Here is a 15,205-nt window from a genome sequence, read left to right on the forward strand (position 1 = left end):
CCCTTGCAGGTTGCATTTATTGGCCTAGGTGAGATAATCAAAGATAGACTAGCTAATCGATAACACTTATCGCTGCCCCTCCACTAACCGTCCATCAAGGTAACAGAGCTATCATCATCAATGAGAGGCATGTCGCATCCTCACAACCACGGGCTTCCTCTCAACCAACATGAAAGTCTTTAGGCTCTCCCACTCGAGCCTTTTCCCGTCGACCGCTTCAAAATCAAACGCCCTCAGCAGCTTGGTTGTGATCAACCGCATCTCGGCCCAAGCCAGGTGAATCCCGAGACAGATTCTCGGTCCCATGCTGAACGGTTGGAATGCCTCTCTCTTGTCTGTATAGAATTCCGACTCTGGCTTGGAGGCATCAGGTAACCATCTCTCGGGCAAGAACTCATCAGCACTGCGCCAGTAATTGGGATCCCGTTGCATAGCATACGCCTGGATCGACACCAACGTCTGACCCGGCAGTGTCACTCCCGCAACCACCCCACCCGCATCTGGCACCCGTCTCGGCAAGATCCAAGGTATAGGCATGCACAACCTCAACGCCTCGGTCAGCACTGCATTCAGCCACTTCAGCTCCCGTAGCGAGTCCAGCGTGATCTCCCTCCCATCGTCGCCGAGCCCTCTGACTTCGTCCGTTACTTTCCTCAAATACTGCGGGTTCTGGACCAGATAATTCATCATACCCGTCAACACCGTCGCAGTAGTCTCGCTGCCAGCAATCACAAGCGCCATAAACGACCCGTTGATATCATCTAGCGACATCTCGTTCTTGGTGTTTCCTCGCAGAATGGGGCTCATGATATCCTCCCTCTCCACCTCATAATTCATCCTCTTGGCCACCCTCTCCACCACCTGCCCCCAGTGATCCTGTTGCATCTTCCTGAGTGATGGAGGTATGAGCTTGAACAAAGCAGACTCCAGCCAGGGGTAGAACCTCGCCGCAGCAACCTTGGTTGCCATTGCGGGCGTGTGGAAGAGAATGGCCACCCAGGGGTGATATTTGCTGTTCTCCAGGCAGTGGAAGCTCTCACCAAAAGCAAGATCGCCAAAGATGTCAAAGGTCACAAAGTTGAACCAGGGGCTGATATCTACCTCCGCCTTGGCCACACCTTTGTTATCTTTTTCGCCTGAGGATGGGGAGTCGATCATTTCGGAAAGACGCTCGACAAGCAAGTTGACGTAGCGTTGGATGATTGGTTCCTGAGACCGCAGAGCGCGGGTGGTGAAGCCCGGGGTCAAGGCCTTTCTCATGCGGGCGTGCGTCTCGTGGTTGAGAGCTGTGAGCAAGCCCTCGGTGTGGACACGCTGCGTAGTCCACCAAGTCGGATCTTTGGGAAACGGCGGCCTTCCGCAATGGGATTGCAGTATGTCATTCCAGGCAGATGGGTGCGTAAATGTCAACTCATTGGGTGCGATTCTCAAGATCGGGCCGTATTTGCGGTGGAGCTTCTGGATATCATGGACGAAGGTCCCGCGAAGGAGAGCCCAGATGTAGGGCAGGCGAGTGGCGGACCATGATTTAGGACCGGGGATGTCTTTGAGGGGGTGGAAGAAGAGGTTGTAGATGGCGCGAAGGAGGAAGTAACCAACCAAAGAGAGGAGGACGGCGCCAGCCATGGTTGGCAAGGTGAATTTGAGTAACGCAGCTTCCATTGTGACGCTGGAGTGTGGTGGACGAAAGAAAGGTGGGAATCAGGGGATTCTGAAGGCATATAGACCACCACTCGACCTACCTCGAAGGATCTAGTCTAGACACTTCCGGCCACCAGCCCGCGCTTTCCCCATCCATCCAAACATGGAGTATTGCATATGCGCTTTTTGATACGATACACACAAAATCAGGATGGACTCATCACCTGCCGGCCGGTGGAGGAAGCCACATATTGAACCATCTGTCCTATCAAATCCCATGGCAGTCACACACCAAGGTGGGGATATGCGGATGTCGACGTCTGTGCAAGCCACAGTTGAGGGTGAAATCCCCTCATTTGCATCGATCAGGGTAACACAGTCGCCGAGGCGGTCTCGGTGATAAAAGGAATGCCCAGTGGAAGGAATGGAACTTTTCAGATGCTGGTTCAGTGGCGCTAAATAGGGCACAGGAACATCGTCTGAATAGGCAGTCATCATAACTCCGTGATTTCAAGTATTTCCTGGGAATCATCTATAAGTTACTTACCTTAGGTATCTAGGTAGTCCGTTGATACAACTATTTGGACCTGGGTGTTTCTCCCGTCAATCACTGATTAGAATCAATGTCTGATCAAGAAAAGACTGACCACTTCTCTTGCTTCCCGACATGGGCTCTCAAGTTCACCATTTGTCCCTGGCCGCCTTATCTTGCTACTGACTCCAGCAGGAGGATCGGATTGAAGCTTAACCCCATCTGAATAGGCCATGGGATCAAGGCGAACACCACATGATCTCTCAGCTGTCACCCGCGCAGGTATATAGATAAGGCTTTTCATTTTCCGAGCTCAATGCATAGTCCGAGTCCTGTTAGAAGTTTGAAATGTCCGTTTTGATTCCTCTTGGAGTCTTGTCATGACAAACTTTCTGGGTTTGTTTGATTTTCAAAGGTGTATTTGGGTTAGAGGGTGAGGTATAGGCGCTTCATCGAACAAGAATATATGCAATCATACCTAGTCTGACGGGTAGGGTAGAACAGGTAGATAGTGTTCGGAAATTCTATTGGAGACACCCGGAGCATGACACAACTATTTCAGCCTACATGCTCAACACAAATTTCTTCCTCATTGTCTAACGTGCTACCAAAGCTACAGAGGCACCTCATATACCGGAAATGACTGGCCAACACCACCATGCAGAGATCTAAATAGCACAAAACCTTTAAACCAAGATTCAAACGTCTCACCCGAAGGCAGCACGGGACCCTTAAATCGCAATCTTACACGATCCCAAGTCCACCGCCAACTCAGCAAACATCATAAAAAGGCAACCCAGCCCCAGCATAAGTAAACCCGGCATCCCACTGAGGGGCATCCTCGCCCACAATCGATCCCGTCTGCCCGCCCTCGACACACAGCGCATCAACAATATCGAGCTGATCGGCGATAAAGTTGGTGTCTGTCGTCAGGGTGGTGCACAAGCTGCAGAAGAAGGCCTGGCAGGTGCCAAAAGAGAAGACAAGACACGAGCTGGCCGAGACGATGAGCAGGTCGTTGGAGCTGGAGACTTGGTCGACGATTACGTCGCAGTCTTGGGGTCGGGGGGCGGGGTTCTGAGGGGGATGTCAGTACAGAGTGTGTTGCACGGGGAGGGGGAGTGAGGGAGCATACGGCATTGTAGCATTCAAAGAAATCACTGGCAGAAACTTGACGGGTCTCCACCTGGTCCTCCCTGCGGCGGAGGGTGGCAGGAGTGAGTGAGTCGATTGACAGCTTAACATTGGCTGTGGCTACGCTTGTCTTGTAGCCGGCGGGAGCGCTGGAGGGGACTTTGGCAGCACGAGGAGGGGGAGCGGCGCCGTTGAATTTGCGAAGGGTACCGGCACGTGCCCGTCTTTCGAGAACAGGAGTCTCGAGAGCGAGGGCGACGCCCAGGAAGAGAGTGGTGAGGAAAGAGACCTTCATGTTGTATGAGATGAAGTGACACAAGAGAGGTGATGTGATACTGAAATCAAAGAAGAGGTTGGAGGATGCTTCCGTTGAAAGTTTGGATCTGAGAGAGCCGCTGTCGATCAAGTCCCAGAGGAACGGAAAACCTGGGACTCTTTATAGTTACCAGTTTCCAGACTTGAAGCCAACCTCAAGGAACAACACCTGCCTTTCCTGGTCCCATCACCCAACAGATTGGGCAGACTACGACGCCGATATTGCCGTCGACCGCCTTCTGCAGAACATAATGACGCCGATATTGCCCCCTGATAAGTTCGAGGAAGGTAGGAACCCTGGGATATGAATTGGTATCCAGAAACAGACCATGCTCACTTTCTGCGCATCCTTTCCCCACAAAGACCATGACATGCAGCTACTTGCCGTGCTGCCAACCATCTCCCAAAAGTGTCACTCGTGACGCCGACGATGCTACATGGCTCGGGTTGGGCCGTGTCTGTCTGACTGTCTGAGCCCCCCCGTACGACTGTACAACGCCGCTCAGACGCACGAATGAGGGACAGGTTCTGCCAGCCAGCATGGAGACCTTTTGTTTTGGACGCCCCCAGAGAACTCCCCAGGTCGAAGTGATCGTATTCCCACCTACCCCTTCGGTCCGCAAGCTAGTCTGTAAAGGTTGGCCGAGAAGGGGGGTTGAGTGGGTTGGCAAAGCAGGAATTTTCAGCTTGCAGAGCCATCAGTCATCAGCCCCTGACAGCCACGGCAGGCTTGGTGACGTCTACCCCCGTGTTTCTTGCGGCTTCTCCGGTAGCTTTCTCCGTCTGTGGCGTCTGGTTGGGCTGAATTCTTCGTGCTCCATGCCGTCGGTCCATGGTGCCAAACCCAGAGGTTGCCGACTTTTGCCCGCATTGGACGCATGTGTAAGTATAGGTTGGGGGGCTAAGGTTGGCTGGTATGGATGTATGTGGATAGGTAGCGTAGTAGAGACCCAGTGTTCCAGTCAGACCATAGCAGCCAGACTACTGGCAATGTGTATGTAACCCCAAGATATCTGCTGTTTATTTTTAACAGTGGATAAATTGAAAATGATACGCAAAGAGCGAGCAAGTTGTAAAGACAAAGCAGACGTCGTGAACCCCAGACGGCCGAGTCTGGATCCGAAGAGCGAAACCCGGAACGAGGTCATAGACAAGACCACACTTGAGATACAAAGACCGATAGTCCCCGAGGTAAATGCTGCCCTGCGTTGACGAGGTGAGTTAGGCTGGCCACTTGGCGAGGTGAGAAAGACGGCATGAAATTGACTGGCACTCCAAGACGAGAGCTTGGATCCAAATCCCAGCACCCAAAGGACCCCTTCAGGGCACCAGTGCCTCTCTGTGCCTCGCTGGGTAATATAAGAAAAGCAACCTCGCGCTGCAGGAGAAGAGGTTGAGGAAGCTGGTAACGAGACAATCATTACTTGTTCTGAGAGGCATCGGTAGTAGCCTGGCCAAGCGACGCAAGCGATATTGGGGGAGTTCCCCCGTTCCCGGTCGGCGGGCGTCCCCAGTTTCTGTCAGTCAGTTTCTGTCAGTGTCTCTGCTTCTCTGCTCCTTTGACGTTGTGTTCGGGCATTTTCCGTAGCCGAAGAAGTCGATCATTTGCCGGATCGAAGTCATTGGAAGACTCAACCCCACACACGGCACCCAGATTAAGGTTGCAGTGACGTGCTGACATAAGGGCATCACTTGTGGACAAAATAACTGGCACTGCAAAAAACACTGAACTTTTCCTCGAGAGATGGCTGATAGGCCTTGAAAGTTCTTCATAGACCTTAAGTGATGGTTGAGAGACATTTAAAGAGAGTCAAGATGCCTATTTTGTATATAAAAAGGTGTAACTTGAATCATTGTAGGTTTACTGACTTGCAGTACCAGTTATTTTGTTTACTGTATGGCATCCCAGGAAAGCCTGAGCGCACGGTCCATCGCGGCACCCCAACCCCGCCGGCTACCGGTGAAATAATTGACCGAGCCATCCCATGTGAGCGGGAGACGCAGCTGAGGCGGGGCTTGTGCTGAGTGGCACGTGCCACAGCCCAGGTCAATGTGCAGGGATTGGGCCTGGGCCAGCCCGCTATCAGTTGACGAGATAAGCTCAAAGGCAGAAAAAAAATCGGCCAGCAACAATTGAACGGAACCCTGTGAGCGACCAGCTGTTGATTGCGATTACCTGCATCACCAATCGTCAACCCGCAAACACCGCAACCATGGCCTCCGATCCCACCAGCAAGAAGCGCAAGCTCAAGTCCGAGAAGACTTCGGTCACCAAGAAGGTCAAGAAAGCCAAGAGAGACCCGACCCCAGAGGAAAGCGAAGATGCTGAGATCGAGGATGCCCCCGTTGCGCCCGAGTCTGTTGCCGACGAGGAAGTTGAGGCTGCTTCCACCAAAGACGACTCCGAGGACGAGGACGATGACCAGAATGGCAGCACCGACCTGGCACCCCCCAAGGCCGATGCACCCCTGATTGCCCCCGGGCTCGACACCAACGCGACCGACTTCGCCCAGCTCAACCTCTCCGAAAGGACGATGAAGGCGATCGAGGAGATGGGTTTCACAAAGATGACCGAGATTCAGAGACGGGGCATCCCGCCACTTCTCGCCGGCAAGGATGTTCTGGGAGCGGCCAAGACAGGTTCCGGAAAGACTCTTGCTTTCTTGATTCCCGCCATTGAGATGCTGCACTCGTTGCGCTTCAAGCCAAGAAACGGAACTGGTGTCATTGTGGTGACCCCCACTCGCGAGCTGGCCCTGCAGATCTTTGGTGTCGCGCGCGAGTTGATGAAGCACCACTCTCAAACCTGTACGTCCACTAACAAAGACCGAGATTTTTTCTTGTGGGAGGAGACTAACCAAATCTCCAGATGGTGTGTGCATTGGTGGCGCAAACCGCAGGGCTGAGGCCGACAAGCTCGGAAAGGGTGTCAATCTGCTCATTGCTACCCCCGGTAGACTGCTTGATCATCTCCAGAACACCCCCTTCGTCTTCAAGAACCTCAAGTCCCTGATTATTGACGAGGCCGACCGTATTCTCGAGATTGGTTTCGAGGATGAAATGCGCCAGATTGTCAAGATTCTCCCCAAGGATGAGCGCCAGACTATGCTCTTCTCCGCCACACAAACAACCAAGGTCGAGGATCTTGCCAGGATATCTCTCCGGCCCGGACCCCTCTACATCAACGTTGACGAGGAGAAGCAGTACAGCACAGTGGAGGGCGTCGACCAAGGCTACGTCATTGTCGATGCCGACAAGCGTTTCCTCCTCTTGTTCTCTTTCCTCAAGAAGATGTCCAAGAAGAAGGTTATCGTTTTCTTCTCGTCTTGCAACTCGGTTAAGTACTACAGCGAACTTTTGCAGTACATTGACCTGCCAGTCCTTGATCTCCACGGCAAGCAGAAACAGCAGAAGCGCACCAACACCTTCTTTGAGTTCTGCAACGCCACACAGGGTACCCTGATCTGCACGGACGTTGCTGCTCGTGGTCTCGATATTCCCGCTGTTGACTGGATCGTCCAGTTCGACCCTCCTGATGATCCTCGCGACTACATTCACCGTGTCGGCCGTACAGCCCGTGGCAACAACACCAAGGGTCGGTCGCTCCTCTTCTTGCAGCCCTGCGAGCTTGGTTTTTTGGCCCATCTCAAGGCTGCCAAGGTCCCCGTCGTCGAGTACGATTTCCCCAAGAATAAGATCCTCAACGTGCAGTCTCAGCTGGAGAAGCTCATTGGCAGCAACTACTACCTCAACCAGAGCGCCAAGGACGGTTACCGGTCGTATCTCCATGCTTATGCCTCGCACAGTCTGCGCAGTGTATTTGACATCCACAAGTTGGATCTCGTCAAGGTGGCCAAGGTAAGTTCTTGTCGTGACATTTTCGCGCCCTTTGGGTCATAAGCTGACAAAATATTGAACAGAGCTTCGGTTTTGCTACGCCACCAAGGGTTGACATTACTCTGTCAGCCAGCATGAGCAGAGATAAGAAGCCACAAGGGAGAAGGCCGTACGGCAGCCAACCTAAGCAGGAGCGGAGGTAATGGATGAAAGAAAGGGGGCGGATTGGTGTTGCTGCATTGTCTCGTGTCTTGTCTATGGCGTTGGGTGTCAAAAGAAGGGTCTACCACATACCAATTGAGCACATTTTTATTTTATTTACATTACAGTTTCTTATTGCGTTTGGGGTTGACCGTTGTCAAGACGGCGCCGGGGGAGGTGAGCCAAGATAAGGAGATCTCGGTGACGTCTCGGTATCTGCGAGGCTCTAGCGAATTGCGTGATCTTTGGTCACCGCAGCGCGAGAGTTTTGCCGGGGAGGAGGAGGGTGTTGCAATTAGAATACCGTACACGGCAGGATAATGGAAGGTTACGCATGGGCGGCGGGACAAGGCAAAAAAGGGGTTTGAGGGGACCGAGTTGTTGGGGTAAAAGGGGCAGAGAGATAAGCGGCCAGGGACGGGAGGCAACACAACCTCAAGCCATGCATCAGGGGGGATAAGGAGGTTGCGTGGTGAGCTTTTGCACCTTGCCGGATAATTCGGTCCTGGATCTGAAGGGTATGTTCGGTGTTTCGGTAGTTGAACTATGGCCGTTTCTTTTTGATGTCCTGGCAGCGTGCATGGTAACTATAAAGACGGGGTTGTTGCCCGTTTGTTTTCACGTTGGGGCATCATCCTCTCTCAGCACCAGCTTAACCTGTGAACAACAATTATCAACATCAACATCACCAGATAGAATGGTCTCCCTACACCCCCTCCTCGACAACGGCATCACCCCCGGCTCGGACTCGTTCCCCGGCGGCACCCTCAAATGCCTCTGCCCCTCCTCCCCCGTCGAGATCACCCTCACCACCAACGTCGCTCACAACCACGCCTGCGGCTGCTCCAAATGCTGGAAGCCCGCCGGCGCGCTCTTCTCCATCGTCGGCGTCGTGCCCCGCGACGAGCTCTCCGTCACCGCCAACGGGGACAAGCTAACCATTGTGGACGAGTCGGCCGTCATTCAGCGGTACGCCTGCAAGGAATGCGGGACTCATCTGTACGGGAGGATTGAGAAGGAGCATCCGTTCTACGGACTGGACTTTGTGCATGCCGAATTGAGCGAGGAGGAGGGGTGGCAGGAGCCGCAGTTTGCGGCTTTTGTGAGCAGTGTTATTGAGCAGGGGTTTGATCCGGCCAAGATTGGGGAGGTGAGGGCGAGGTTTAGGGAGTTAGGGCTGGAGACGTATGATAGTTTGAGTCCGCCGTTGATGGATGCGATTGCTGCTTGGACGGGGAGGAAGAATGGGAAGTTGCCTGCGGCGGCTTGACTTGAGAGGAGGAAAGGGGGCGGGCGGGGGCAACCGGGGGGTGTAGTCTGTAGATTATAAACGGGGCGGTGGTGTTGTGGTAGAGAGGAGAAGATATGACGTTTGAAACCAAGCTTTGCTTTTTTGTCTTTCGCAGCGGGCAAGGCCACTGTCGAGCTTATCTTGCGTGTCTCTGGCTCTCATTTTCGTTTTTCCTTTTTCGTTTTTCTTTTTCCTTTCCCTTTTCTTTTCCTTACATTATGACATGTCCACTGCCCGATTCAAAACTTGTAAAGATGTAAAAGTGCCATTTAACGCCTATAAAAATCATGGTCTACCGTGTGTACTAGTACTAAATGCAAAAAAGACGGGGGTCGAGGTCGGAGTGTTAAAGGAAGCGAAGAAAATCAAAGACGCTTGCCAGTCTGCGAGACGCTCTTCACATCCCAAAAGTCCTTGTGCAAGAACCTGTCAGTGGCCTTCTTAAGGGCCGCAGCCTCATAAATCAGATTGCCGTTCTTGTCCTTCATGTTCTTCTCCACATCATCCGTCAACGCATCCTTCTGTTGGTTGATCTGCAGTTCCGTATCTGTCTTGGGGATAGAAGGGGCGATGAAGGCGAACTTGTCGTTGCCTTTGGAGACATTGATGTGAGGTCCCTTGTTTTCATCCCAGTCCACACGAATGGTCCCCTTGGCAACCATTCTTCCATTCTTGTCAACGATGTCGACATAGACACCGGCATACCGTTTCCGAGGCTTCTTGTTCTCTGGCTGCCCGGCCATTGCGTCACGACGACGAGCTTGAGCGTCGAACTTTGACTCCTGGACATTTGCACTGTTAGTGTCAAGAATCCAAGACTAGCAAGGTGAAAGCGGGCTCACAATCAGGCTGGTTGTGCGAAGAGTGTTGACTCCATTGTCCGTCAACTTATTGATGGCATCCTTCTTGGCGTTGGTGGACTTGATGATTGTCTCAGGCATGGTGGAAGCTGGGGGTGGAAGTTTGGGGATCGAAGATGAGTGGTAAGCAATTAAAGACTTTTTGGTTGGTTGTTATGGCGATTGATGAAGTTGTTTTGATGACGTAGAAATTTATCATAGCAATATCGAGTAGAGGCAGCCCTTATATAGGTATCTATCCCCCAGATAAGGTACTATTCCTGGGTCTCTCACATGCCTCAGTCCATCACTGTGCCACTATTCAGACTTTGTCCAAGGCGGCGGCGAAATTCTCCCTCGCGACCATCAACAGGGCACAAGACCGTCACTGCAGCCAGACTTGTAACGACCACTCCTCAAGTTTCCTTCGGAGTTTTCAGCTGCGACCTGCTTGTGAGGCGTGGTATGGCTGGCCACTCGGGGAGTAGTGAGCAATTCCCTCCCGTTTCTGGTTGATGGTCCAATTACGAGTTTCCAGCTGCGGCGTAGCAGCCTACCACACTTTGCTTGGAACTATCCAGTATGTGGTAAGGTGTGAATCAAGGATATTCCTGCATAAGCGAATGAAAAATGACAATAGCCCGTCGGTGTTTTTGTTTCGTCTATTTCAGTGTCAAACAATGAGACGGCCGACTGGGCTCGCTTCAGAAGTGTACCCAAAGTAGCCTGTGCCTTTCACCGAGGAGGTCTTAGTTACCTTGGTATTCAGGTTTTGCGGACAGGTTCAAGGCTCCCGTTTGTGATCCACTTCGAAAGGCCTAAAGTCCCCAACCGCCTGCTGCATCCTTACCATCCTCACATTCTCCTTTCCCAGCCACCACCCTCTCAGATCAGCCAGTCCCTCCTCGACCTCTGTGTACGCCATGGGGGATGTCCCTGTTGTGAAGACGACTCTCCCATTCCACTTCCTGTCCTCCTTCTTTCCACTAAACAGATCAGAGTCCTTCTCCTTTCCGTACACTTCCACCTTCCTTTTTTGTGTCGCTGTGGCCGAAAAGACAAGTGCAAGGGCAATCTCATCGGCAGTTTTGACGGGAAGCTTCTCCAGCTGAACACCTGGTGTCAAAGGAGGTAACGGTGTCGTTGGTGGCATCGCATCTGAAGTAAACGGAAACGTAGGGCCAACAGCAACCCCATTGATAGTTACCCCGTCTTGAATAGCAACCGTCCTCAGCGAGCGTATCATTCCTAGGATCTTCACCTCTTCTCTTCAGCGTTATTTCATTTCCTCGGGAAGGCAAACTCACAGCAGAACCCGCACACCCATCCATCACGCCCTCTCCAGGCATCCCCACAGGAGGCAGCACATGACAAGACATGTAACCCCCAGCACCACCCGGTACACAAATGACCACACTCCCCCCTTTCCCCTTCTCATCCCCCAGCCTCCCAACACCCGACCGCGCCATAACCGCCCAACAAACTTTCACAAAGTCCCCCACAGTCCTCACCTCCCTCGCCCAGTCCATCCCCACCCCGTTTTCGCCTTCCCGATCATCATCACCTTCACCCCCAACCTCGAAGAGAATCCTCTCTGGCCCTGGTACATAAAACGCGTAGTCAACTTCTCCGCATCCTTTTACCGCAGCTTTTAGCTCCTTCCAATTCCTGACGTCAACTCTCAGAAAAGCCAGGCAAGAAGGTATGCCTGGATCTGGTGTGAGTAAAGAGTCGTTGTGTTCTGGGTCGAGGATGATGACTTTTGAGCAGCCTTTTTCGGCCAGCAAGAGAGCAGTGGAGAGGGTTATTTCGGAGGAGCCGCCTGTTATGAGGGCTGTTCTTCCCGCGAGGGGGGGGATGAGGGAGGGGGTTATGGGAAGGGTGGTCATGCTGAGGTTTTGTCGAGTAGTTCAACATGACTGATGAAAAAGAAGAGAGGTCCCAGGCAGTCGGTATGGAATAATCAAACGTGTTAAATACTTCGGCAATGATGCTGAGCCGTCGGAGTCGGGAGACGTTGGTGGCTGGAGCGTCAGTGACCTTCCGATGTGTGCGGGAAGACAACCCGGGTTTGTGGTTCCGAATCATCTTCAAGACTCCCAAAGATGTCAGACTGCAAGACGTTCACCATTCCCGGCTTATTTGAGATATGGGGATACGAAGTCAGGGGTCAGGGGTGGTAAAGGTCCCTCATAAAGCCTGCGGTGGAACTAGCATCCATCATCCAATCGGAACCATCCTCATCGGGTATGGTGTAGCGGTAACATCGTTGACTCTCACTTCTCAGAAGTGTCTGTTCTCTCAACAGCCCCGGGTTCGACTCCCGGTATCCGAGTCCCAACATTATTTTTTCCCACTCAGAATTCGACTTCAACCCACTTCTTGAACCCAATGTCGAACCAGGGCACATGTCCCAAGGTTGTGTAGTGTAGTGGTTATCACTCTGGATTTTGACTTGAGCCTTCGGTCACTGCCTTCCAGTAACCCCGGTTCGAACCCGGGCACGACCTCAATTCTTTGCACTACCATCTGGAAGATGGTAGTTGTAGTTTTTGGACTCTAGCTTCTTGGCTAGAAGCTTCAGCGCTTTTCTTTCTTTTTCACTTTACTTTTGCCCCGGCGTTCATTCATCTTGCAGATTCCTGAAGCGGGACAGTTGGGACAGTTGGGCACCAATTCACCTCGCGATGGACTCACTCGCCGAAGAGATAGGCAAGCCGCCATACCGGATCACAGCCTTGACTAGTGTTCACCAACATGGGCTTGATCTTCTGCAGCAGATTCAGTCCGGTGCCGCAGTTGACATCCCCACGGCTACCCGAACAATCGACAAGCTCGAGGCGTTGGCTTCCACATGTTTCAACGCGTACGACAATGAATTCATTCTCTTTGTAACCGGCTCAGGCGCGAGTCTTGGTAGTCTTATGACAACCATTTGGGAGCTGAAGCGCGCCGTGTTTTCTCAGCGGACGACGTCTCGGTCAGAAGTTTTCAATGTGTGTCTGTTTTGCGCTTGGGCTTTGAGGCGGGTTGGGAATGGAATTGTTGGTATGTGAGAGTGAGTGCCTTGACTCCTAAGTTGACTGTTCTCTGACAAGAATCTAGGAAAGTATTCTTGGAGTTCGTGGCAGGGGTCGCAATGGATTGCTAACAGTTACCTCTGTGCCATTGACAACTGGCCTGACTTTCCCGCCTTGAAGCGTCGGCTCGGGGGGTGGCTGTGATTTGTGTCATTATCTGAAGGACGGGATAGAGAAAAAGGCGGTGGATTTGAATCCACTTCGTCCTAGATCGGAAAACACTAAAGTTGGGGTCAGGATTGAGTTCCGTTATGTGCCCCGAAAGGCAACCGGGAACGACGTTCGACCAGAGCTGACACATGCTCTTGAATATGGCTCGGTGTTTCTGTCAACTACCTCCCCATGGTATTCGACGCCTGTGTGGCAGTTTATGGTTGAATCTGGGAATAGTAAGTCAAGCATCACGTCTACCAGATTTATCTCTTCGTCTAACTGCCTCTTCTGTTCAAGAGCAAGTCGCAGACGAGTTACAAATCTTCTCCCCACCACAGCAGGAGCCATGGTCAGCCCCCAATATCAGCTTCACCCAATCCATCCTCAACGCAGCACGACCAGCAACCACGAAATTCAAACCAACCCGCCTCCTCTCCCTCCCCACATCCCCCAGCTCGGCCATCAAACTCACCACCACCACCCAGCTCCCCCATCCCATTCAATACGCAGCCCTAAGCTACTGTTGGGGTCCCTCTTTAGACGCGATCCAGCAAACAACCCTCACAACCTCCTCCCTCCCCTCCCGTATGACCAGCATTCCCCTTTCCGACCTCTCCCCTGTCATGCTTGACGCAGTAAAGGTCTGCCGCTCCCTTGGCATCCCTTACCTCTGGATCGACGCTTTATCTATCATCCAGAACAGCAAGACAGACTGGGAGTTTGAGTCACAACAAATGGCGTGGATCTATGAACATTCTTACCTTACCATCTGCACCGCGTGTTCGTCATTCTGTCTGGAGGGGTTCCTGTCCAAGCGAGCTGTTTACCCTGAATATAGGTACACATCCCCTGCCAAGGGCATAGTTAACGGGGTGTTTACACTCCGATCAGTGCCCAGCAACAGCGATGGGACGCTGGCAGCAAAGGCATCCTCCCCACCGCTAGAGCAGGATCTATCCGTCACGAGCTGGAGCGAAAGGGGGTGGGTATTTCAGGAAGGGGCCATGTCCACCAGCAAATTATTCTTCGGCAAGTCGATGCTTCACGTCCAAACCAACTCTCTTGTCCTCTCCGAAAACGGCCACCAATCTGAAGTAAAAGCCAACAACAACCACGACGACCGCAACACATCACCCAACACCACCCCCCTTTCCCTCCTCCCCCTCCCCCTCCTTCACGGCGACAAGACCAACAACCGCTACGACCTCTGGCTATCCGTCGTCGTGAAATTCGTGCACTCGAAATGGACAATAGAAGAGGACCTCCTCCCCGGTTTGTCCGGTCCGGCCTCCAGATTCAACGACATCCTGCCCCCCAACGACGCCTACCTCGCGGGACACTGGCGGTCCGACCTCCACGCCAGCCTCCTCTGGGTCGCCGGCCGCTGTGGTCACCACCCCCGTCCCAACACCCTCCCATCGCTGCTGCAATCCCTCCAAAAAGGCAACCCCCTCCGCTGCCCCAGCTGGTCCCGGCCAGGCCGCAGGGACGACATCTTCCGCTTCGTGCACAGCCTACCCGACAGGAGGAAATGTCGTGTCCGAACCCACCTGCGGCCGGAGTTCAGCCTAGTCAAATCAAACGTGCAAGCGGAGGGGGGGGAGGTGAACCCCTTTGGGAGGCTGACCCCGGAGGTCAGCTCGCTCGGTCGTTTCCGGGAAGGTCATTCCCATGTCAGACGTCCTCCCCCCCTGACAAACCCAAATGGGAGTTCACCACCGAGAGCGCGGAGTGGCGGTGCGCAAACGCCGAAAGGGGATACCTCATCATGGTGTCGCATGACTGGGATGATGATGCTGCTGGTGGATCTAACCCAGCGGTGACGACAGAGGAGGAATTGTCAAAGATCAAGCTGCTTCTGCTGTCGAGCTGCTGCTCGTTGTCCGAGTTGCCTGCTGGCAGCATCAAACCAGGTGCAGAAGCAACGACCAAAATTCTCTTTCCAACAGAACACAGCGAGACATTTCTCGACGACCCAGACTTTCAGTCGGGAGGGGTGGGGGGACTTGCTCGTTTTGTCAGGACCAAAAACACAAGAGAGATGTCTGGGGTCTGTTGCTCTATCCAGCTGACTCACAAGGGAGGCACTACAGGGTGGGCATCTTTTACTCTCGTGCTCAGCACGGTGGCTCGGAAGTGTCCAACAAGGCAGAAACGTGCGAGGTTGAACTCATGTAGACAG

General features: G+C 53.0%; 7 protein-coding genes and 2 non-coding genes across 9 annotated transcripts; 5 read left to right on the plus strand and 4 right to left on the minus strand.

The window, feature by feature from the left end:
• Positions 1–117: 117 nt before the first annotated feature.
• On the minus strand, positions 118–1,662 carry QC763_311380 (uncharacterized protein; the record flags this gene model as incomplete). The annotated part of the gene is made up of 1 exon (XM_062911596.1): positions 118–1,662. One exon carries the CDS (start codon positions 1,660–1,662, stop codon positions 118–120), a length of 1,545 nt encoding a protein of 514 aa, XP_062767556.1.
• A 1,007-nt stretch (positions 1,663–2,669) lies between these two features.
• On the minus strand, positions 2,670–5,349 carry QC763_311370 (uncharacterized protein). The gene is made up of 2 exons (XM_062911595.1): positions 3,309–5,349; positions 2,670–3,250 (listed from the first exon to the last, which is right to left on the minus strand). Exons 1-2 carry the CDS (start codon positions 3,600–3,602, stop codon positions 2,945–2,947), a joined length of 600 nt encoding a protein of 199 aa, XP_062767557.1. The 5' UTR covers positions 3,603–5,349; the 3' UTR covers positions 2,670–2,944.
• A 284-nt stretch (positions 5,350–5,633) lies between these two features.
• HAS1 (ATP-dependent RNA helicase) lies at positions 5,634–7,662 on the plus strand (the record flags this gene model as incomplete). Its single annotated transcript, XM_062911594.1, has 3 exons — positions 5,634–6,430; positions 6,492–7,480; positions 7,543–7,662. Exons 1-3 carry the CDS (start codon positions 5,836–5,838, stop codon positions 7,660–7,662), a joined length of 1,704 nt encoding a protein of 567 aa, XP_062767558.1. The 5' UTR covers positions 5,634–5,835.
• A 518-nt stretch (positions 7,663–8,180) lies between these two features.
• On the plus strand, positions 8,181–8,930 carry QC763_311350 (uncharacterized protein; the record flags this gene model as incomplete). Its single annotated transcript, XM_062911593.1, has 1 exon — positions 8,181–8,930. One exon carries the CDS (start codon positions 8,181–8,183, stop codon positions 8,928–8,930), a length of 750 nt encoding a protein of 249 aa, XP_062767559.1.
• Positions 8,931–9,250: 320 nt separating this feature from the next.
• Positions 9,251–9,995, minus strand: QC763_311348 (uncharacterized protein). The gene is made up of 2 exons (XM_062911592.1): positions 9,794–9,995; positions 9,251–9,733 (listed from the first exon to the last, which is right to left on the minus strand). Exons 1-2 carry the CDS (start codon positions 9,890–9,892, stop codon positions 9,317–9,319), a joined length of 516 nt encoding a protein of 171 aa, XP_062767560.1. The 5' UTR covers positions 9,893–9,995; the 3' UTR covers positions 9,251–9,316.
• Positions 9,996–10,072: 77 nt separating this feature from the next.
• QC763_311345 (uncharacterized protein) lies at positions 10,073–11,679 on the minus strand (the record flags this gene model as incomplete). The annotated part of the gene is made up of 2 exons (XM_062911591.1): positions 10,073–11,045; positions 11,098–11,679. The coding sequence occupies 2 exons, from the start codon at positions 11,677–11,679 to the stop codon at positions 10,575–10,577; spliced, it is 1,053 nt and encodes a 350-aa protein (XP_062767561.1). The 3' UTR covers positions 10,073–10,574.
• Positions 11,680–12,033: 354 nt separating this feature from the next.
• On the plus strand, positions 12,034–12,125 carry QC763_0058960. The gene has a single exon. It is a non-coding gene; the product is annotated as a tRNA-Glu (tRNA).
• Positions 12,126–12,207: 82 nt separating this feature from the next.
• QC763_0058970 lies at positions 12,208–12,300 on the plus strand. Its single transcript has one exon. It is a non-coding gene; the product is annotated as a tRNA-Gln (tRNA).
• Positions 12,301–12,477: 177 nt separating this feature from the next.
• Positions 12,478–15,201, plus strand: QC763_311340 (uncharacterized protein; the record flags this gene model as incomplete). The annotated part of the gene is made up of 6 exons (XM_062911590.1): positions 12,478–12,838; positions 12,896–12,991; positions 13,044–13,259; positions 13,321–14,657; positions 14,735–15,035; positions 15,104–15,201. 6 exons carry the CDS (start codon positions 12,478–12,480, stop codon positions 15,199–15,201), a joined length of 2,409 nt encoding a protein of 802 aa, XP_062767562.1.
• Positions 15,202–15,205: the final 4 nt, after the last annotated feature.

Source organism: Podospora pseudopauciseta, chromosome 3, assembly GCF_035222475.1.
Source record: "Podospora pseudopauciseta strain CBS 411.78 chromosome 3, whole genome shotgun sequence".
Classification (NCBI taxonomy): Eukaryota; Fungi; Ascomycota; class Sordariomycetes; order Sordariales; family Podosporaceae; genus Podospora; species Podospora pseudopauciseta.